We start from the raw sequence: 25,091 nt of genomic DNA, 5'->3' as shown, positions 1-25,091 counted from the left end.
CTGATGCTCTAGCATGCACGAAGACCAACTGGCCAGCACGCATGCACGTGCTGAAAACCCAAAGACCAGGTGGTCGGTGTGCGCATGTACACTGGCCAGCTGGTCTTCAGGTTTCTGGCGCTCTGGCATGCATGAAAACCAGCTGGCTGGCGTGCATGCACATGCCAGAAACCCAAAGACCAGCTGGCTGGCGCACATGCACATGCCAGAAACCCAAAGACTAGGGTTTCCGGTGCTCCTGTGTGCACGTGAAGAACAGCTGTCTGGCGTGCGTGTTTGCACTGGAAACCAGAAGAGCAGCTGCCGACAGCAGACGTGCCCACAGAGAGGGCTCCACTTCTGGCACACGGGCCATAGGTTCACCATCACGGCCCTATACCATTCCGGACAAATGGCTGTCCATCCATTAAATGATGCTTTTGAATTGTAGTATTTTTTTTAACAGCAAAATTTATTGATTATGCATGTGCCAACTTACATAAATATTTGCTGCTAAATGATATCATGATTGTAAGACCCTTCCTCAACCCAAAACAAATAGGCAATGTTACATTTTTTGCCAATCAACAATGATTATAAACTGCTTGCTAACAAATTCCCATACTCTACTTCAGTCGGGCAATAGTATAGACACCATGAAGCTCATTTGGAGCAAGAGGCAAAAATGTGTTTTCAGTCTATTGTCATAAATTGAGAGTTTGGGACCACAAAAATGATAAAACTTGGATATATGAATTGTTGAATCTTGAAACCTTTTAATAACATTGATTCCCAACAATAAATGAACTTCAAGGCTCTTCGAAAACCATGTATTCCTCTTCAAATCACCTATAATTTTGCAAGATCACCAATGTGGGAATTTTTCTCTCAGTTCTCCAAAGATCCCAAGAAACATCATACTAAAATATTGCAAGATCTTGCACAAGATCTTGTCATTCATTTGACAGGTCTCTGAGATTTGGCTATTCTATAAACTGCTCCATTTTTTTAAAAAAAAAACCATTTGCCAATGTTTTTAAGTCAATTTCTTGTGGCTGCTATTAGTTTCTCTTCTGATGACAATTTCTCTAACACCTATATGGGTCTGTGATTTATAGAAACAAATATAGATGTTTAAGTCTAAATATATATTTTTATCTATTAATGCCTTCGCTTTAGCCAAGTGCTGAAAGTTTCATTTTTCCATTACATCTATATTCCCAGTGCATCAAAGCATGCAACTAAAGGCTAAGTGTAAAAATAAATAGAAAAATGGTGGCAAGCCAAGTAGTATATATAAAAAAGTGATCTTTCCTTAATAAGCCTCCTTGCTTAAATAAGACATAGTTGTAATACTTGAATCTGAATTTTGTCTGCCTTTTTGTCCTTTCTCTCTGTGTCTGCATGGTTGCTTACTTATCTTCTAATCCTGTGTAGCTGCCTTCTGTCTGAGGGTGCTCTTTCCACAATCCAAAATAATTAGCAGTTGAAACAAGAATAGAAGGAAAAGGGAAGCTTGGGGCAAAAGCGAGAGCCACATGCTTTGAAGTCAGATTGAATGTGATCTCCATAGTCCATATTCAAGTAAAGATTCTATTAAATTCTTCTTAGGTATTCAAATCAGAATGCATTGTGGTGGTGGTGAATTTCCCCCCAGATTATATAAAACTCTCTGTATAAAATTAAATTTGGATGAATCTATCAAGTTGGACTTTGCTTAGTTGCTCATTTTTTTCCAACCTTGAATTCATTTCTCTTGGCATAAAATTCTGGATAAATTTTTAAGGAATGTCTCCTATGTGATTTGCGAGTAATTCTTGCTCTAATTTCCTAAAGTTGTGCACAAAAGAGATAGAATCAAACTTTTAAAAAAAACTAAGATGAATAAAACAAAACTGGCTCAGCAGATTGATAGCATTGTGATTAACACCAGCTGTCTGCAATTACTGTAAGTTCGAATCTCACCAGGCTCAAGGTTGACTCAGCCTTCCATCCTTTCTAAGGTAAGTAAATTGAGGACCCAGTGTGTGGGGGCAATAAGCTGACTTTGTATAAATATACAAAAGTATGAAGGCTATTGCTTAACACATTGTAAGCCACCCTGAGTCTCCGGAGAAGGGCGGCATATAAATCAAATTAAAAAAAAAAGAAAAGAAAACTATGCAGTTGTTAAGCAAATTCATTGGAAAGGCAGTCTAGATGTTTTATGTATCACAATAAAGTAGGGCCGTTGTACAGTAACAATCAGAAAGCTGCCAAAATCAAAGCATGGCTGTAGTAAATTTCCAATAAAAAACAATAAGAATATATAAGTGCCTTCTCATTCAAAATTTTATCTCTGTGTTCCAGTGCCCTATATTGAGAAAATATGGTTTCTTATCTAAGACAGAACTATCAGATGTTGACTTCTAGTAATAAAGGAACTGAAGTCATTTTTCCTATTAAGTGTTCCCTTACTCTCCAGCTCTGGTCTTAGTCAGATAGCACACTTAGGAAGAACCTGAGAGTACAACATAAATTTGCTGAATAGTTCTATACATACTAAACCCCCATAAACAGATATGTAATACAGGTCACTTTGTTAAAACTATACTGATCCAGAGCAGGATGATATTCATGTTCTCTTCTTACAATTATAGGAAGAAGACATTCAGGCAATGTTCATTTGAATCACTCTACTTCTGTCAGAGTGTCAAAGGGTGCTTATTGTATATATCTAGCAATAATCTTATTAAAATTACATTTCTCCAACAACATATCTCTATAGAACATGAATAGATGAAGACTTACTACCCCAGGTTCATGTGATGATGTTCACAATTAAAAACAATAATCTATGTCAGTGATGGCTAACCTTTTTGTCATCGCGTGCCAAAAGCAGGTGGAGCACAGGAGGGTCACCCACACACGTGTCCACACCCTTAATTCAATGCACCCTGCCCCCATGCATGCAAACGTGGCCCCCCTGCGCTCCCCCTGCTTTTGGCACGCGATGACACTGTGGGCCCAGTAGGCCCTTTTTTTGCCCTCCCCAGGCTCCAGAGGCTTTTTTGGAGCCTGGGGAGGGCGAAAATGGCCTCTCCCCCCAGAGGCCCTCCGGAGGCCAGAAACAGACCATTTGCCGACTTCCAGCCTCCGGAGGCCTCTGGGGGTGGGGAAGACCCTTTTTGCCCTCCCCAGGCTCCTAGAAAGCCTCTAGAGCCTGGGGAGAGTGAAAAAAAGGCCTCCTCGCCCAGGCCCTCCGGAGGCTGGAAATAACTGTTTTCCAACTTCTGATGGGCCCAAAAGGCCCGAAAATCAGCTGGCTGGTGCTGAGCTACAGCAATGCTTGCGTGCCCACCGATATGGCTCCTTGTGCCACTTGTGTGCCACATGTGTCATAGGTTCGCCATCATGGATCTATGTGATTAGACTTGAAATCTTATCCTTCTGATAAACATAATCTATTGATCTCAATGGATACTGGAAAGTTCTGACTTTTCCACCGTGGAAACTTCTAGCATTCTATGAGAAAGAGGAAATACAGAAATACAGATATATTCTAAAGGAGCAAATTATGACAAAGATGAATATAGAATGAAAATAAATATTGAATAGAAGATAAAATTACATTCAGACAGATAGAATATGGCATATTTGATAAAATCCAAGTAGCATTAAAATGGAAACCTAAAAGATTGGAAGAGATGGAAAAGAATGGTGTATCATCAGCTGTAAGTATTGGTAATGTCTGAAATAAAAAAAACATCTTTGGTAAGATATTAAACTTGATTACAGAAATTCTACCCAATAGTGATAAATACAATTTATCCCATCTTTGTAAATCCTGTTTAATATCCCTCCAAAGAGGGACATAATTATTTTGAAACAGTTTTATATTTGTATTTGTTAATATAACCCCTAAGTATTTCACTTTTTTCTCAACCCTAAAACCCGACTTTTTATTCAATATATCACTACGCTGTGAAGACAAATTTTTGATCAGCATTGTTTTTTTCTGTTTACAGTATTTATTTTGAAACCTGCCAAAACCCCAAACTCATTCAGTTTCCTCATCAAGTATTCTACATTATTTTCAGGTCCCGTAAAAATATAACCAGATCATCAGCAAAGGCCCTCAATTTATAAATTTCTTTCTTAATATTTATATCCCTTATTTTATCATCTTGTCTAATATTTTTTATTCTTTTTCTCTTAACTTTCCTTACTTTCTTTCCCCTTTCCCACCCCATTGCTTTTCTATTTAGTTTCCATTTAGTATTTTATAATACTTTATAACTCAATAAAAATATTAAACAATCGAAAAGAATGGTGTATCAAATCTGCCCTCTAAACTCAGGGATGGATAAGGCCAACTGATGCTCTGAGCACAGGTTATCAATAGCGACCCTCATCTCATCCATTGCTTGACTTAAGACCCAATAAATCCTGAAAACTAAAGTTGAATATGGCACAGCAGTGAAGTGGTAAAGGCATGAGAGCTATGGGAAAGAAAATTCTGTTGGATCCCCACTTCCCTTGATACCTTAATCTTATTTTGCTTCATGGTTAATCTGGGTCTGTGAAAAGTCAATCATAGTATAAGCAACACAGGAATATGAGTGGGTTTATCATGAAGCTTGCACATTTTAATTCTCAGTTCTGTAAACTTTACAGCATCTAGCAAAGACTTTAAGATGGATTAAGGAACCTAATAAAAACAAAATCACAGAAATACATCAAACTGAACATCAACTGCAGAATATGTACTGTTTCAAATGGTAAGGCCAAAGTTAGGACAACCAAATGAACAGAGATCAGAAACAGGATCATAACTCTGATTTCTAAAAGGCAGTAATTTTCAGGAGGACATGGCTAGTAGTTTCTGTTTTATGTAATCCCACTAGGAGAGGCATCAAATCAAGGAAGAATTTGTCAGATATTTCTGTGCTGAAAGCTTTTCTGAAACCATTTCTTTCCTTCCAAAAGAAGCTGCTGCTTATTCAACTTCCTCCTATTGTGCTTGACAATTTATTTCCAATGTCTTTTGGCGTTGCATAGGGCCACCAGATCTGTAAATCAAAAGTGTAGTTACAAAAGAGATACAGTACGTAGATCTCTGATTCATCTCTGTTTTTATTTTGTGGTATGCTTGAATCAGTCTTGTCTTCTGGCAACTATCAGGGTGAGTTGTCCCAAAGGTGGTTTTTCAAGCGGCAATTGGACTTCCTTGTTTTTCATTGAAGACATTTCGCTTTTCATCCAAGGAGCTTCTTCAGCTCTAACTGGATGGTGGGGAATGGAAGTTAGAACTGAAGAAGCTGCTTGGATGATAAGAGAAACATCTTCAAAGAAAAACAAGAAAGTCCAGTTGCCTCTTGAAAATGCAATTGAAATTAAATATAAAGAAGACCAAACTAATGACAATAGGTAGAACTACCAGCCTTAGAATTGACAATGAAGTCCTCGTTGGAGTGGTAAATGGCTTCTTCTTTTAAGGATCAATCATCAACAGTAACAGTCAAGTAATCTGCTGCAAGGCTGATTAGAATAATTATGAAGGCTTTGGAAAAGATATTCAGATGCCATGTTGTGTCTATACCACAAAGATCAAATTAGTTCAAGTAATGGTATTCCCATTACTGATACTCTAGGAAACAAAAGTTGGACTTTAAAGCATCAGGATTGGAAGAGTACTTGTGAACTTTGGTTTAGAGAAGACCTGAGGATGCTGTGGACAACCAAGAAAACAAACAAATACACCCTCAAATCAACTTAGAGTTGGTCAGGAACGCTAATGACCAAGGAACAAATGACCAAGGAACAAATGACCAAGCTCAAATTATCAGCCATGGTGGCACAGTGGTTAGAATGAAGCATTGCAGGCTATTTCAGCTGACTGCTTCTTCAGCTCTAACTGGATGGTGGGGAATGGAAGTTAGAACTGAAGAAGCTGCTTGGATGATAAGAGAAACATCTTCAAAGAAAAACAAGTAAAATGGTAAAATGAGAACCCAGATTGTTGTTGGGGGCAATATGCTGACTCTGTAAACTGCTTAGAGAGGGATGTGAAGCACTGTAAAGCGGTATATAAATCTAAGTGCTATTGTTGTTGCTATCATACTTTGGACACATTATGCAAATACCTAGCTACCTAAAAAAAGTCTCTAGTGCTGGCAAAGGTGGAAAGAAAGAGAAAAAGAGGATGACTAGCAACAAAGTGGATAGACTTAAGTTACGTGGTAAATGGTAGATGGCCAGAAGACCTGAAAGACCAGATGGAGGCAGATTCATTTGGAGAAAATCTATCTATGGAGTCATTAACAGTTGACAATCACCTGATGTCATCTAATCATCAGTAGGAGCTCAGATTTTTCCAGCCCAACTATGGGAGCCTTTTTGATTTGGCTCTACTTCAAGGGGGGGTTGGTCTTGACTCAAAATTATACAGGGCAATTGGATTATTTCTTTGGTTTCCATTTGTTTGGAAATGAAAAATTGCATGCCTTGCTCCATTGCATCAATGTCACAAAGTGACATTATTCTTAACACAATGTAGGGTCTTCTGGTTTAATTTGGGAGAAATAATTTTAAAAGAGCATTGTCTGGATCCAGCAAATAACCAGAGGACTTTCCTGCTGCACACATTCTTCACATATAAGAGTTTCTATGTTATAATTTATTTAGTCCCTGAAGAAAGCTATTCCAAGACCTGCAGCTGAGGAAATCTATCATGGGAAAGCAAGAAACTCTGAGTTACTTGTCCATAAAGGGAATGAGAAGTCATTTCATCAAGATGCAGTAAATACAATCTTATCATTACCTCCAAGACATGCTGCCTGCAGCTCTTGGCACAAGCAAGTCCAATCTCTTCCACCCTTAAATCCCCAATTAGCAATCTTCCCTGCATTTCTGGAAAGGTGTGGCATTCAGGAGAATACTGTATGTTCAGAAAACTTTGGAGTAAATGGCCACCCAAACAGATTGAGTAGATCCTCGGTCACAATCTCATTAATCAGACCTGATTAGTCCCTCCAGACATTGCAAGAGAATACATTTACTCCACTTTACATGATCAAATTTCATTGCTACAAAAAAGAAAAGTGAGGAAAGACAGTTATTAGCTAAGACAGATGCAGGGTAGTTTGCTGATTGGTTTGGTACCAGCAAAGAAGTTACATTTTTCTCCTCATGCAATCTTCTATGCAATATTATTTATTTTTATTTGCTTTAAAAATGTGCACATCATCCTTCAAAGTAACATTTTCCCAGGCAGTTTATAACACATGTAAATCACAATAATTACCACACACATTTTGAGTAATATCTCAGATAGGCAATAAAATAAAGATAATCATTAAAATATGCAATGAAGGAGACAAAACAACAGCCAGAGAATTTTAAATGCTGCAATGAAGCATATAAATTCAACATTAACAGATTAATATGACTTGGAAGAATAATATTATCTTTGGTGCCCCAAAGTCAATAAAGTTGATACCTACTTAAATCCCCCTTCAGGTATTCTGAATTGTGTCTTTGAATAAGTGTAGAGGTACCTGAGAGAAGAAACTATAACACATCTGAGTAAAGTTACAAACCTGTGCAATGAGGAAATCATAGAGATAGGAACAACTAGAAACCTATTCAGTGGAAGAGGCATAAATAATTATTTTTCAGATCGTTTCATCAAATCTCAGAAGCTTTAAGCTGAATTCAAATAGAATAGAATAGAATAGATTTTTTTATTGGCCAAGTGTGATTGGACACACAAGGAATTTGTCTTTGGTGCATATGCTCTCAGTGTACATAAAAAGACGAGATGGGTTGAGAAAATCCATCCAATTTTTCGTTAGGGTTAGGGTTAACCTGGATGACTGAGAATCTCTACAGACCTGTTGCCTGTTGAAGAGGAACAGGGACCGAAAGTGCTTAGCCCCAAAATCCTGTCAAAGGCAGCGCTGAACATACGTTCAAAGGTGCCAGAAGAAGAATAGAATAGAATAGAATAGAATAGAATAGAATAGAATAGAATAGAATAGAATAGAATAGAATAGAATTCTTTATTTGCCAAGTGTGATTGGACACACAAGGAATTTGTTTTGGTGCGTATGCTCTCAGTGTACATAAAGGAAACATTCATCAAGAATCATAAGGTACAACACTTAATGATAGTCATAGGGTACAAATAAGCAATCAGGAAACAATATCAATATAAATCATAAGGATACAAGCCACAAAGTTACAGTCATACAGTCATAAGTGGAAGGAGATGGGTGGTGGGAACGATTCAAAATTCAAAACAATAAGCAATTAAAAAAATTAGGTACTTGTACAAGATCTCACAAAATAAACTGAGCAAGGTGGTGAGATCTGGAGCAACTTTTGCTTGACTTGAACCTCTGCACCATGATGAGATTGTCCAATGGCACCCAAGAACACAAGATTAGATGTCAAACCCTAGAATAAAAGTTTACTCAACATAATTTTATAAAAGGGGTGATGTCAGCTGGTGTGGAACTGTGTCTAGGAGACCTAAATGTTGTGGGTGAAAAAACTTTTTAAGCCAGAATTTCCTTTCCTTTTTTTTTTTTAAAAAAATAGTTGTTTTTGCTTATTTTTTATGAAACTAGAAAAGATATATATTGGTTATGTACCATTTATGTAATAGTTACAGTAGAAAAGCAGAAAGCAAAATTAAATAACGACATCCTTGATTGTTTACACAGTTCTACTGAAAATGTATACCAGTTCAGAGGCTGCATCAGCCACACTCCTTGGGAAGATTTGGGATTTTCCAATGTATAGTTTGAAAGCTGCTAAAAAATACACAAGCACGGAAAACTCTCTGATTGATAGTTGATCTAGTTGTGCAAAACAACTTTGCTATTTTGTAACATTGAAATAATGTTGAAGATTCCTCTATGCAAGTGAGAAATGTGTGCTTAGTCAATTTGTGGAGAATACAGAATAACAGAGTTAGAAGGGACCTTGTAGGTTATCGAGTCCAACCCCTGCTCAAGCAAGAGACCCTATACCATTTCTGACAAGTGGCTGCCCAGTCCCTTCTTGAAAGCCTCCAGTGATGAAGCACCCACAACTTCTGAAGGCAAGCTGCTCCAATGGTTAATTGTTGAATCTCTCCTTGATAAATTTCCATCCATTGTTCCTTGTCTGGCCTTTGGAGGGGGGGAGGGTTTGGAAAATAGATTGTCCCTCATCCTGGGAACCTTCTCATATGTTTCTACCCATCTACTTATTTATTTTTTTATTTTATTTTATTTAATTTATATACCACCCTTCTCCCGAAGGACTCAGGGCGGTGAACAGCCATAATAAAAACAATGTACAAAAATACAATTTAAGAGCAGATTAAAATAATTAAATCATAGGCCGAATTTAAAACTCTCATTTTAAAACCAATTTTAAAACCCCATTAAAACCAAATTAAAATCATTTATCCCATCAGAGCGGCTTGCTGGAATAACAGGGTCTTCACTGCACGACGGAAGGCGCGGGGGTCAGGGATCCTTCGTATGTCCGGGGGTAATGTATTCCAGAGGGCAGGGGCCCCCGCAGAGAAGGCTCTCCCCCTGGGGGTCACCAGTCTACATTGTTTGGCTGACGGCACCCTGAGGAGGCCCTCTCTGCATGAGCGTACCGGTCGGTGGGAGGCAATCTGTGGCAGAATGCGGTCTTGTAGATAGCCAGGTCCTAAGACATGGAGCGCTTTAAAGATGGTAACCAACACCTTGAAGCGCACCCGGAAGACCACCGGGAGCCAGTGCAGCTCGCACAAGAGTGGTGTTACATGGGAGCTACGGGTTGCCCCCATTACTACTTGCGCGGCCGCATTCTGGACCAATTGGAGCCTCCGGGTGCTCCTCAAGGGGAGCCCCATGTAGAGAGCATTACAATAGTCCAGACGGGAAATGACGAGTGCATGAGTGACTGTGCGCAAGGCATCCCGATCCAGAAAGGGGCGCAACTGGGAAATCAGGCGAACCTGATAAAAAGCTCCCCTGGCCACGGCCGTCATATGATCATCCAAAGACAGCCGTGAGTCCAGGAGGATGCCCAAGTTGCAAGCCCTCTCTGAGGGGGGCAAGATCTCATCCCCAATAGTCAGAGATGGTATAAGCTGGCTATATCGGGACGCTGGGAACCACAGCCACTCAGTCTTGGAGGGGTTGAGTCTGAGCCTGTTCCTCCCCATCCAGATCTGCACGGCCTCCAGGCAACGGGACATCATGTCAAGGGCATCATTGGGGTGGCCTGGGGTTGAAATGTACAACTGCATGTCATCGGCATACAGTTGACACTTCACCCCAAAGCCACGGATGATCTCGCACAGCGGCTTCACATAAATGTTAAACAGGAGGGGCGAGAGAACCGATCCCTGCGGCACCCCACAAGTGAGGAACCTCGAGGTCGACCTCTGCCCTCCCATCAACACAGACTGCATACGGTCAGAGAGGAAGGAGGAGAACCACCATAAAACGGTGCCCCCCACTCTCAAACCCTCTAGCCGAAGCAGCTATATATATGCATGGAAATCTTGACTATATATGCATGGAAATCTATTCACATAATTAGCTACACCGCTAACCCAGTGGCATAAAGAACCATACATTAATACTGTTTTTTTCATGCTTGAACAACTCCTTGAAATCAGCTGATTGAAAGCATATTTTAATCAAGCATATAAATAGAAGAGAACAGAACAGAGCTGAAAGGGACCTTGGAGGTCTTCTAGTCCAGTCCCCTGCTCAAGCAGGAGACCCTATACCATTTCAGACAAGTGGTGTCCAGTCTCGTCTTAAAAAGCTCCAGTGATGAAAGGCCCACGATTTCTGAAGGCAAGCTGTTCCATTGGTTAATTGTTCTCACTGTTAGAAAGTTTCTCCTTAATTTCAGGTTGCTTCTCTCCTTGATTAGTTTCCAACCAGGAATATTCATTCCATTCTCCCAGTATTGGAATATTGGGGGGAGTGGGGGAGGGGAATGAAATCTCTGTCCATATCATACTCCATTTTTCTCTCCCAAGAAGCACTTATTCCCCATAGTTATGTCATGAAACATACCCACATGTTCTGCCACACTGCTTTAATATACACAACTTTAATGCTGACATGAAAAGAACTTCTGTAGAAGGTGCCCCAAAGGTGTTTTTCAAGAGGCAATTGGACTTTCTTGGGTTTTTTTAAAGAATAGAATAGAATTCTTTCTTGGCCAAATGTGATTGGACACACAAGAAATTTGTCTTTGGTGCATGTTTTTTCTTTGAAGACTGAAGAAGCTTCTTGGATGAGAAGCAAAATGTCCAAAGGGGGGAAAAAAAAACAAGAAAGTCCAATTGCCTCTTGAAAAAGCATCTTTGAGATAACTATGAACTGGATGACTGAGAATCTCTATAGACATTCTGTAGAAGTTACTACTGGACATGACACCATGAAATTGGCTACATGATACTGGGATACTGATAAAAAGAAAGAAGTACTGGTGGCAGAAACATCATACCCTAATTCAAACCATAGGTTGGTAGCATTAGTTGTACACTCTACTGACAGCCAATGTGTTGTTGTGGTGAAGTTTTCTTTGCACTGGGAAGATCCAGATGTTTCTACCTCATCATGAAGTTCACTATGGGGTTTTGAGATGGTTATTGTCTCTCAGCCCAATGACTTACACAGGTTGTTCTAAGGGATAAAATTGGGAGATGCTTTCTACTCTGCCTTGGGGTCCCAACCTAGATATATAGAGAATAAATAAATCAAGGTATCAGACTATCCACATTCATAGTTTATAGCATTGTCCAGCCATCACAGTGTTAATATAATACTTTAGAAGCTGAAGTTATAGTATATTGTCACAGCAATGGTGGGATAATTCTTTAAATTGATGGGGTGGGAAACTCAGTATCTCTTGCTCGTAATCCTGTGCAATGCAGGAGATACTTGATTGCAAGTGGAATGAGGGGTCTGTCATTGTGGCTTTAGGCATCTCTCCTGTTTAAAAAGACACATACAAAAGAGTACGCAAGGGGAAATTGCTATCCCCAAAGCTTGAAGTATAGCTGTACTATTTATGCAGGTCCATAAAGTTCATGTTATCAATGTCTCAGTATTTGAAACCCAACAAGACAGACTCAGACTTCAGAGGAAAATTAGAACTGCAGAAAAAACAATTACTACCAACCTGCCTTCCATTGAGGACCTGTATACTGCGCAAGTCAAAAAGAGAGTTGTGAAAATATTTACAGACCCCTCACATCCTTGACATAAAGTGTCTCAAAATGAAGCTATAGAGCACTGCACACCAGAACAACTAGACACAAGAACAGTTTTTTCCCGAACACCATCACTCTGCTAAATAAATAATTCCCTCAATACTGTCAAACTAGTTACTAAGTCTGCATTACTATTAATCTTCTTATCATTCCTATCATACAGTCAAGGGACTGTATGACTGTAACCTTGTTGCTGGTATCCTTAAGATTTATATTCACTGTTTTCTAATAGGATTTGATTGCTTATTTGTTCCCTATGACTATCATTAAGTGTTGTACATTATGATTCTTGACGAATGTATCTTTTATTTTATGTACACCGAGAGAATATGCACCAAGCATAGTCTCAATAGGGACCTTGTATATTAAGAGTTATAAACTGCTATTATGTTTCCCAGTTTAAAATCTCCCATGTGCTGTGATATATAAATTCCTTGTGTGTCCAGTCACACTTGGCCAATAAAGAATTCTATTCTATTCTATTCTATTCTATTCTATTCTATTCTATTCTATTCTATTCTATTCTATTCTATTCTATTCTATTCTATTCTATTCTATTCTATGGAGGAAAAAAATCTCATCACTTGCATTTCCCACATTATCTATGCAAGCACGTTTTTAGTCTAGCAACATGCAAAGACATTACCTTGCAATGACTTTTTCCTAAGAATTGTTTCAACACCTTAGATGACCCATCTCTGATATAGCAAAGTTCCTGTGCCTTAAGTAAGAGAAAGAATCTTGCTGCACTGGCAATCTCACCCTTTTTTCCTTCATTTCTCAGTTCCTTGCCCAATTTAGCATTTCCGAAGAGAGTCACACACAGTCTCCTAACCCTTCCAGGATAGCAGCAGATATTTTCCATGTGCAGTGGTCTGTATGTTAATGTTTACTGGGGAGGGATTACAACAAGCTTGGTCCCTCTAAGTACATTTTAATAGTTCAGTCTCCAAGTAGGAAGTCTATTAAGGTGGACTGTCGGACTTGTTCAGCTTAGGCAAACGGTCTCAGTCAGCTTGTGTGCAGGAGGAGCTAAGCAGGCGTACATGTTGGAGGGCATGTTTCGAGCCAGCGTGTAAGATGATCCCTCTTTGCCAAATGCATCAGGCATCCCTGACACACTCACACACACATTCCTGTCAAGTCATCTTGTGAAAGGCTGCCAGCTTCCAACTTGGCTTGAATGTACAACCTTAATAAAACACGCTGAGGTCTCCGACAAAATAGCAGTTCAGCGGCAGCTAGAGTAGAAGAAAGACTCGGGGAGGCTATGCCTGGGCAGCTGAGTCCAGGAGACTGCATGCTGAAGTATAACAGAGAGGAAACGATAAATCTCTGCTACTATGCAATAAATTGCTCCTGCTTTAGCTAAGGAAGCATTGAGATTTAGATATAATCTTTTTTCTTTTTTTAAAGGAAAGCTCACTATTATTTTCTGAACCTTCTTCCCTTTTTCCTTATCTTTTTTATCCCCTAAAGAAATCCTTAAAGGCAAAGCAAACATTAAACAGAGGGAGGGGGAGGGAAAGGAAGGCAAAGGAGAGAAGAGGAGGTTTGGATCAAGGTGTCAAGAGCAGGACAGAAGAGGGCTAGTAACATGATCATTTTTGTTTGGTTTGTGTTCCTTGCTTCTCTTCTGAAGCACATCAACTGCACTAGTCCACGCCGGGCTCCGGAGTCCAATGGACGAAGGTATAATCGGATTCAGCATGGCCAGTGCACCTACACGTTCATACTTCCTGAACAGGATGGAAACTGTCGTGAAAGCTCTTCTGACCAATACAACACCAATGCGCTGCAAAGGGATGCCCCTCACATGGAGACAGATTTCCCCTCCCAGAAACTGCAGCGGCTGGAGCATGTCATGGAAAATTACACTCAGTGGCTACAAAAGGTAAGTTCTTCCATTTGGAGCTGCTCAAACACCTGTATTGATTCCTGCATGATGCATTCCGATGGAGATGTTACGTTTGCTGCCCTCATCAACTAGGAACACTCTGAAATTCAGTGAGAATAACTGGCAACAAAAGTTTGATGACTGATTGGCAGATGTTGGCTTGTTGGTTTTAAACTGATTTAAAGAAATCCAGGGGCATTCAGCCGAGGCAGCTAATGATCAATGGCCAGGTGAATAGCTTGATGTGCTGACTGTTAAAAGTAACATGTACATTCTACAAGGTGTTTTGGGAATGATTTCCATGTTATTTGAAATACCTGTGGTCAGTATTTTTTGTCTGTAGGCTCTTATTATAAAGATAATTTTTTAAAAAAAATATATTAAAAACAAAGCTACTTTCACGGGACAACAAACACCAAAGGTTAGCAGAAGCCATTATCACTGAAACAACCTTTGACACTGTGCTAGTTCAGAAATGAATGGTTGTAAGTAAAATTAACTGTTTAGTGCATTGCAGCACAGAGATAAACCGTAGGACTCCTCTTATAATTTTTGGATTCATTCAAGCAAAAACTTGCTGCATGTTAGCAATGTTAGATGTGTGCTTCAGTGGAAATGCTTGGCTGAAAGGAAACACTGTGCCTATCTACTATGTGTAGAAATATAGTAAAAACAGGAGCATTAAAAAAAAAAACCCAACTCAGGAGAACTGATAATTAATTCTAATTTTAAGAGCTGCTCATATTTTGAATCAGGCTTGTGGTGGCCCCTTCCTAAGTGGTTTGCAATCACTTTGGCAGTTCTAAGAAACTACATGAACATTGAGAGGCTTCCTCGGTGTTGTGCGTTCCACACACTCTTCATTAATTATCCCACTCCCCAAAGTGGTGCATCATGTGTTCTCTGAAACTTGAAATGAATGTTAAAAAAAATAAGCATGTGCAGCACTATATGTTCAGGATGCTTTCTCAGAAATGGGCTCCAAATGAGTTTTATAGGACTTACTCCTAGGATTTCATTCTTAGAAGGCAAACATGTAACTATTTACTTAATCTATCATAGAATACTAGCGTTGGAAGTGGGTTGGAAGCCATCCAGTCCAGGCCCACAGCTCATAGAAGGACCTCCCTGAAAAGAAGGCTCTCTAGTTCTGTTTGAAAGCCTCCAGCTGCCCAGGCAGTCTGGGTCCCCCTGTAAAATTTCTCGTTCCAAACTTTTAATCAAAATGTAGTCCTACCGATTTGCATTTGCTTCTTCTTGTTCCGCCGAGGGAAGTCACAGAGAGGAAGCCCCATTTCTCCTTTTTTTTTTTTTAATTTTGATTTATATGCCGCCTTTCTCCGGAGACTCAGGGCAGCTTACAATGTGCTCAGCAATAGCCTTCATCCTTTTGTATATTTATACAAAGTCAGCTTATTGCCCCCACAAACTGGGTCCTCAATTTACCTACCTTAGAAAGGATGGAAGGCTGAGTCAACCTTGAGCCTTGGCGAGATTTGAACCTGCAGTAATTGCAGGCAGCTGGTCTTAATAACCAGCTTAATAACAGGGTGCCTTAGACCACTGTACTACCAAGGCTCTTTTGCCGGTCAAACTTTCAAGCATTTGAAAAATGACAACATGTACTTTTGAGTCACATCAAGATAGGCTTGCCAAATATATATATATATTTGAAAGGGTGTCGGGTGGCCCTGGTTCATTTCCACATAGAGGTAGCAATTGGAAGAATTGCTCTGGTAGAAACCTCAAGTGTCTCATGCTTTGATGAGATGGGTTCTCCTAGGATGGACCGCATTCCCTCTCTCTCTTCATAAGAGGGAATTAGTCCCACAGAAGTTAACGAGAGTGACTCCTAATTCAACATGTATGGGATGCATCTTGAAACTGCACATCCAACTTTAGCAAGAGGAGGTTTTCATGCAAAGGGTGAGACCTTGAAATATGATGCAGTCTACTCCTTCATTCATTCACTGGCAGCTGTTTGCATAAACTTTTCTGCAAGGCAGAAGATTCTCCTTTTCCTTTCCTTTTTTTCCTTCTGAAAAGAACTGCCTTGCAAAATCACATCTAGGAAATGGTTTGTGTTCTACAGTTGACCACTAGGGACTGAACTAAGCTCACTCTTTTGCCTCTGAACTTTGCAAACAGAAAAATAAGTCTTCGGAGAGCAGTGGAATCCTTTGATTTGCAGCTGACCATCAGTTTTAAAAGAAAATAGGTGACGAAGAGGCACTTAACAGCAAAACCGTATCTCAAAGACTTGCATTCTTCAGTGGCTCTCCAAATTTAGAAAGTGGAGGAAAGGTTTCCCTTGAGTTGCCTTAAAAATGTTTAGCAGGTGGATAAACATCACATATCTTTCTGCAGTGTTATTCCATAGAATAAAGCATGAGTCATTCCTATCGGACTCTCTGAGTACTTTTTATAACAGTTTCTGCATAGTCCAGGGAAGATAAAATTTTGATGCCCAGGGTCTGACTTAACATTTTACAGATGTGATAGCTGCAGGGATTGGGAAATTAAGATATTTCTGATTGTTTTCCTTGGTTTGGGAGTTTAAATGGGGATGGACAGGGGTGAAATCCAGCAGATACTGACATGTTCTGGAGAACTGGTAGCAAAAATTTTGAGCAGTTCAAAGAACTGATAGCAGAAATTTTGAGTAGTTCGGAGAACCAGCAAATATCACTTCTGGCTGGCCCCAGAGTGGGGTGGGAATGGAGATTTTGCAGTATCCTTCCTCTGCCATACCCACCAAGCCATACCACGCCCACCAAGCCACGCCCACAGAACCGGTAGTAAAAAAATTTGGATTTCACCACTGGGAGGGGGTGTTCCTTTTATTTCAAATTAAGTTAAATCTCTTTTTGGCCATATACTCTGAGTTGGCATGAATGAAATCTTTCGGAAACTATGAAAATTGTTTGGGTGTTGCAGGTATCTCTGTGGCCTTCAGCTGTCAAATCTTGGTTTTTTTAGTTCATTTGGTTCATTGTTGCTGTCAATACAGTAATTTTAATAGCAAAGAATGTGTAATTGAAAATAAGAAACACATTGAAGTTCAGATTTATATTCCTGAATGACTTTTTAAAGCTGTCATTTCTAGTAATGTTTGAAAACACATTGCTGCAGATGAGTAAATTAGAAACACTGCAGCTACTGTGGCTGTGATCCAAGACATCATTTGATATATATCACACACATATGCAGCATTGTCCAGTACTTGCGTCTATCTGTGTTTTTGAGCTGTCGCTGTAATATATCACATTCATTAAAACTGTTTAGTATTAGAACATGAGATAAATATACAAACATACACGGACACACAAAACACAATCTTTACACTTTGGAAAGGGACTGAAACTGAAATACATTTAACTGGCAAACTGACATTGTAAGGGTCTTAGTTTAATCTAGAAGAAATGTATCTTAATCTTTTTTATTTTTAAAAGTTCCTATATTGGAAAAAGACAAATAAATATTTGAAAACTCTTCTTACACTGAATTGTCAATTCAAATCAAACTGAAAATTCCCGTGTCTGACTGTAAACAATTATGTATTAGTATTTATCCAATGAAATTTGCATATCCCATTATCAATGTTGATATGATTTGGCTGGAAGACCATTCAGTTTAGCAACAATCGACTCCTTTTGCCAAAACTACTACAAGATTCTTGGTAAACTTATTTACAGCTTTTCTTCAAAGTATTTATTTTAACAAGGATAACTTCCTTCACTGTTTAACCCTGGGTTTCATATCTGCCATGTTTGTTCTAACAGCATTAAACAGACCACATACTGGTTTTTTTTTTTAATTCCTTGCAATAACTGGCTGTTGTGCAGAATTGAAATGCTTAGGTTGTAATTTCAGTGTTTAAACTTTGTCAAAGAAGAACTGTCTGAAAATTTTTAGCTTGGCAATATTTCAGCATTTTTTTTTCCCATGCTGAACTAACCCAAATGTATGGTACCAATAGAACCACAAATAGCTTCACAACTGTGCAGATGTTTGTATGGTATCCATTTATCCTTTTCCTATCCTGGTGTCTTCCAGATGTGACAAATTTCAATTCCCATATGTCCTCTGCTGGATGGGATTTATAGGAGCTGAAATCCAACATATTTGGAAAGATCTGATTTGGCAGATGGTGTTTTAGATAGTGCATATAAAACCTAGATATTGATTGACTTATGCTAAAATGAAAAGTGGATAGTTTAAAATAAGGAAATGAGGAATATAAAAATCATAATTCTCTACAATTAGATAAGATACATAATTTCCTATGGAAGTTTTGGACTGCTTTCATATCGCCTGATTAATGTCTGTGTTGATTATAGCGAATGGGAGATGTGATCCAAAACATCTGGAGGGCAACAGGTTGTCTACCTCCCATCTGCACAAACCAGCAGTGGCTCTTCAGGGTTGCAGGCAGGAGTATTTCCCAGCACTATTTGAAGATGTTATATATTATTATTATTGAACTCTGACCCTTGGTTAATTTTTCTCCCCTCATTTTAAATTTGGTGACATCCCTGTGCAAAAGTACAAAAAACATATACACATAGTATCATATTCACTTGTGAATCTGCCCTTACATTGATTTTTTTTTTACTGAATTTGTTTCGGATGTTTAATAAGGAAGATGGTAGGTCAGTGCTGTTATGATTGTGGAGGAAAACACACTCCCATGTGAGTAATAGAATATAACTGACCTAACCTAGTCAGTTAAAGGTCTAGTGGTCCCATATATACTTAGCTTTAGCTTAGTTTTGTTTTCATATTCTTAGACTATGTGAAACTCATCGTAGAGCTAGTTTATAGCTCATTATAGTGCCGTGATGGCGAACCTATGGCACGGGTGCCCCAGGTGGCACATGGAGCCATATCAGTGGGCATGCAAACATTGCCATAGCTCAGCTCCAGCACGCATGCGTGCGCTGGCCAGATGATTTTTGGGCCTTCTGGTCCCATCGGAAGTTGGGAAATGGGCTGTGTCCAGCTTCCGGGGGGGTGGGGAAGGTCGTTTTTGCCCTTCCCAGGCTCCTAGAAAGCCTCTGGAGCCTGGGGAGGGTGAAAAACAGGCCTACCGGGCCCACCAGGCCATCATGTGTTAAAAGCGGGGGGGAGGGCATGCCCGCATGCACAGGGCACATTGAATTATGGGTGTGGGCATGCATGTGGGCGACCTCCCCGTGCTCCCCCCGCTTTTGGCACCTGATGGCAAAAAGGTTAGCCATCACTGTTATAGTGTATGGACACATAATTGGGTTCAGACTTTTAAGGCATTTAACCATGTTATGCAAAATGACAATGCTTTGTGACATGTATTGTGTGAACACAAAATTGGGTTTAGACTTTTAAGACATTTAACCATGTTATGCAAAGTTACAACATACTTTGTGACAACATGAATCCTGTGCAATCTAGTCTTTCTTTCACTGCCCAACCACTTATTTCCTATAGTACCACTCTGCCCTTAGAAGATCAGTACAGACATCTGAAGGAAATCATAATTTTTTCTTACATGTGGACATCCTTTTCTCACCACCCCTGACTATTTATCTTGCCTGTCTGTCTGTCCCTTTCATATGCTACTTTCAACTAAAGAGTTCAGGTTGCCATACAGTGAATCCCCTATTTTATCCTTTACATACCCCATTCCCACAACACATTAGTGGGTCAGTCTGTGGTAGGGACTTCAAAAATTGATTACTGACCCAATTACTTAAAGGAGTTAGATTTAGCTTAAGATGGGCCCAATCTTGGATAAACTAATCACCTCATAATTCCAACAATTCTCTCATTTTGCTTGAGAGTCCTCCAGGACAAAGAGCTGGAGAGAAAGAGTGGCAGCAAAGTCTCCATTACAGGAAAGTGGTTAAGGCTTGGGGACATGGAACACCCTTTGCACTGACCTACTACAGTGCCTATTTCAGTCTGACTGGCCAATGGGGAAGAGGATTATAATGTTCCCAAGTATTCCCAGGATGTTCCTGGTGTTCTAAGGTGCCAGCACAGTCCATAGAATGGTAACGTGAAGGACATAACAAAACATATTCATAATGCACATTGTAAAAGCAAATGTTTTGTTTTTGATCATGGGGCATGACACTGTGGCCTTCATTTTGTCATGTTGATGCTTATCCCTATGGATACTAGTCATTTCCCAGAATAAACTCTTCCTATTTTTTTAAGGCACTGGAGAACAATATTTTCTAATGATAAATATTTTACAGGCTTCATTTAATTTCTAATGATGCAGAGCATATTGTGAATCAGCCTCTTCACCTCCCACCCTATGAACTCCTGCCTTTCCTTCACTCTTCCTTTATTTTTATTTTTTTTGGTGACATGGTGGGCCAACCATGCATTTCTTAGTGTTCTTGGCACTGCCACAATGTGGACTTCTTAAGAAAAAGAAAAATTTGCTGCTATGTAGGGAAAGAAGTTAAAGTGGAAAGTTACGGTATGTTGTGTTTAGAGGGCAGTACTAGGAATCTCTAAGGATTATATTCCAAGTCAGGAAACTATGAAATTTAGCAATATCATTAATCTAACGTTAGTTTGTGGACAATAATTATGAATACAGCTAAAAGAACTGAACAAAGGTTGAATGAGTTAATATTTCACATAATAGATATACAATGGAGCTAACATTCCCATATGAATTATGTAAAGCTACTAGCTACAGAAATTTTCAGTAAACATCCCAGCCTAGTTCATCCATTCCTCTTAATTTTCTGTCAATGTGGCTTGATTAGCTGAGCCCCAGTTCAGATATGAAATCAGCATTATAACCTTTACATTCTTCTCTAATCCCAACCAAACAAATCTTCTCCAGCAATATCATTACTTTAAGATTTTGAGAGCTTTTTCCACCATGCTGTCTCTGTTACATCTCTGGTGGTATTAGCCTTTCTTCAGTATGACTGCTTTATCACCTGATTTTACTTCACATGCAACTCTACCGGAATAAGCATTTGCCATCCTGCTCTAGAATCAGAATGATTGTGTGTTCTAAAACAAGGTATCCTGAGCATCAAAAATTATTTGATTTAATAGGAAGGTAAGTAATAGGTTATTTTCCTAAATGATAGGTAATTCTTTCAAAAGTAATAGGAGCCTTAAGATAACCTTTACAAGGTTATTTTGTCTGGTGAGGCAATAGACTCTTTTTGGTATTTTTAAAAATAATGTCATTTGTTCCAAATGTGTGAGTAGAACAGCTGATACTTCAAATATAATGAGCAGTATCGTCCTTAAACACACACACACATTCATTCACTCTCACACACTTTATGCCATGTGTTATTTGTGTCTGTTACATTGCTGAGAAGAGCCTCTGTGTTTCTCAACCTTGGTAGCTTGAAGATGGGTGGACTTCAACTCCCAGCACTGCTGGCTGGGGGATTCTGGGAGTTGAAGTCCACCCATCTTCAAGCTTCCAAGGTTGAGAAACACTGCTCTATGCGTTACACACTGTACTACAATAACATAAAGAAGCTATGGCCAGCCCAGATCAACCTCTGATTAAAAATTTGAAAGATTGTGTAGGTCAGACAACTTTAATATTTTAATTCTAATTTTATATGGTGATATTATACTGTACACCATCCAGAATCCGTCCCTGAGGGAGATGAGCGGTCTAGAAACATGAAATGTAAACAAACAAACAAATTGGAAAGCTTGAATCTAGTTCAAGGTTCCACAACTACAAAAGAAAGGAAGATTGACTTGTTTTGTTAATTATATTTATGTGGCTGCCCATCTCGCCCTGGTGGCTCTGCACAGTTAACAACAGTTAAAAACACAACCAAGTGGAAATAAAATACATCTAGCCAGGGTTAAATAGCAATCAAACCACAATTAATATAATCATCCCTCAAGCTGAACCTGACAAGTCTGGGAACATAGCCATGTCTTCAGCCATGTTGGGGAAGGCCAATAGGATTGTAGCCAATCTCAACTACTGGAGGGGATGGTGTTCCACAGGGGAACTGCTATAAGAGAAAAGGTCTCTTCCAGGCTCCCATCAGATGATCTTCTTGAAATTGACAGGGCCTGTGACATGCTTTTTCTGCAGAATCTAATAAGTTGGAAGAGGAAGTCTGCAAATAACCTGGCTTTATTCCATAATGGACTTTATAGGCAACTTTAATTAAAGGGAACAATTAACAATTAAAGGGAACATTAGGAGAGGGATGGTAGGCACGCTGGTGCTCTTATCCACATCCCTTACAGACCTCTTAGGAATGGGGTGAGGTCAACAGTAGACAGTCTAAGGTTAAAGTTATGGGGGTTTAGGGATGAAACCATAGAGTCAGGTAGTGCATTCCAGGCATTGACCACTCTGTTGCTGAAGTCATATTTTCTGCAATCAAGTTTGGAGCAGTTTACCTTAAGTTTGTATCTATTGTGTGCTCGTGTATTGTTGTGGTTGAAGCTGAAGTAATCATTGACATTGTAGCAGATGATTTTATGAGGTATACTTAGATCATACTGAAGGCGGCGTAGTTCTAAATTTTCTAAGACCAAAATTTCAAGTCTGCTGGCATAAGGTATTTTGTTGCGAGTGGAGGACTCTTCTTGTGAAATATTTCTGGACATGTTCAATTGTATTAATGTCAGATATGCAGTGTGGGTTCCAGACAGATGAGCTGTATTCGAGAATTGATCTAGTAAATGTTTTGTATGCTCTGGTTAGTAGTGTAATATTTGCATAATAATTGCATTTGGAAGCATATTGGTAGCCCATGCAAGTTGCTAATGTGCACACAGCAAGAGTGCTCACTACTGCATTTTTAAGCAGTTGTAACTTGCTAATTCTCTTTAAAGGTAGCTCCACGTTGGATACATTGTAGTAGTACACTCAGGAGGTGACTAAAGTATGAGTGACTGTCAGCAGAATCTCCAAAGAGCTGCCATCTGTTCCTCAGATAGGAGCCATGAATCCAGAAGGACCCCAGATTTAGTTCTATATCCTGTACAAAAGAAAGAGTCACCAGAACCAGGGATTGAAACCTAGATCTACTAGGGCTGAGCTGAAGCAGGTTCTCCTCATTCAAATCCTCCAGACACAAAGGAGAGGAACTTTGGTAGGGAAGTTGCTATGCAGTAGGGAGGTTGATACAATAGCAATGGTTCCTATTGATTCCTACAACCAAATTTAACAGTGTCTTGCATTTATTTATCTATGGAGCAGTGTCTCTAATATAGCCATAGCTACTGCTGCATGGGAGCTTTTGCTGATGCCACATCAAAAACCCTCTTTGAAATGGGTTACACTTTTTTGGCACCCAAGAAAATTTCAGTGAAACACACTTGGTCAGCCTTCTCATCCGTGATAAGATGAGGCTGACCTGGCATTCACATCAGCAGCCAAAAACAGGGGCCACTGAAGGGCTAGTGAGTGAGAAATATGGTTGAGTAGAGAAAATAAATGGCGACATGGAGCTAATTAGATGATATCAGGCCGAGAGTCCAAGAGCAGACCCACACCTGATCCATGATAAGACGCCCACTTGATATGACCCACACCTGACCCATCACAAGACCCTCTCCTGACATGAGCCTCACCTGAAGTGACCTTCCCATCACAAGACACAGTGACCACATATAAGAAGCCCTTATAAACAGAAAAACACGGACATTCCCTAAATTTTGCTGAAGATGTTACCTAGCCTGATAATGAAACATTTGGAAACCAACCCACAAGCTCAGAGAATGAACTTCCACCCTCATCCTACACCTGAGTTACAGATATTCAACACTATTGCAAATCAAGATGGCCAAATGTGTGTGATTTGGGGGGGGGAAGCAAAAGAAGTACAGTAATCTCAGTTTATGTATTTATTTACCCAATTTATATAACCTCTCTTCTCACAAAACAAATGACTTGGGCAGCATCCAGTAAGCAACATAGATAGACATCAGGCAGAGTGATAGACAGTAAGGTAAATTCTCAACTGTCCATCTACATTCTAGTGGCCACATGTGGCCACTAGGTCATAATTGTTAAAGAGTTTGGGTCATTCGTTTTGGCCCTCCACTACTGATCAATTCTTTAGACTTTCTTGATTTAGTTCTAGGAATAAAGGCATATATCAATTTTGGTTACTTTCATAATCTGATCATAAACTTTTGATTTAGTCTTCTTCATATCAGTTTCAGTGTTTTGTTTGTTTGTTTAAAGGCAAAATTGGACACTGGCAGTGCGATGAATGTTTGTGCTTTATTCTCTGAGTCAGTTTGCATAGTATATTTTTCTTTTTGCAAGCAAGGCTTTCTAAAAAGCATTTTTACAAAATACTTTGATGTGTTATTTTTATGGCCATTTCTTTTTTCGCACAAATCCTTGCGTGCTACAAGTGTCCATGTGAATGATAACTGGAGCAAGTAAACTTTAAGAAAAACTAAATGTGAGGATATGCGTAATTATGACTTTTCCTCTCGTTCCTATTCTGTTTTCATGAGTGTACAGGAATATTTTACCCTACTGAAAGTATTGACCTATTTTCTCTATTACTAGATCTTTTGATTTATATTATCACTCCTAGATCTCTAATAAAGTCCTTCAATGTCAGTGGCTGGTGCTTAGTTTGAATTGAAGATGTTAGGAGTGGAACGGGATGTTTCTATACAAAAAGCACAAACTGTTCCACTGAGCTTTAAAAACAAGCAAAGCAAAGCATTATTGTCTTCTGGCTTAGAAAAAAAAAATTCCCCATGGTGCGACTGTCATTATGAAGGGGTAAGGAATTAAATTTCCCCCTAATGCCTTGGAATACTTGGCCAAGAAGAAAGTCAGGCTGTCAATGATTGCAATGACAGAATAAGCATTCCCCCACCCACCCCAAATCAATGAAGTTGGTCTTCCAAAATAAAATAGCTGGCTGCTTTTAACATTAAATGTTTTTTATTTCCATTCATGTGGTTGAAAGTTGT

General features: G+C 39.3%; 1 protein-coding gene across 1 annotated transcript in view; it reads left to right on the top strand.

Moving 5' to 3' along the window:
• The first annotated feature begins 13,330 nt into the window (after positions 1 to 13,330).
• The window catches only part of ANGPT1 (angiopoietin 1), a 145,845-nt gene continuing 134,084 nt past the window's right edge, over positions 13,331 to 25,091 (top strand). The window contains exon 1 of the mRNA XM_034422183.3: positions 13,331 to 14,141. Within this exon, the coding sequence (XP_034278074.1) occupies positions 13,845 to 14,141 (297 nt within the window). The 5' untranslated portion in view covers positions 13,331 to 13,844. The remainder of the gene's footprint in view (positions 14,142 to 25,091) is intronic.

This window comes from Pantherophis guttatus, chromosome 3, assembly GCF_059756535.1.
Source record: "Pantherophis guttatus breed Tessera chromosome 3, ASM5975653v1, whole genome shotgun sequence".
NCBI classification, from domain to species: Eukaryota; Metazoa; Chordata; class Lepidosauria; order Squamata; family Colubridae; genus Pantherophis; species Pantherophis guttatus.
This window is presented reverse-complemented; position numbering and strand designations above follow the sequence as displayed.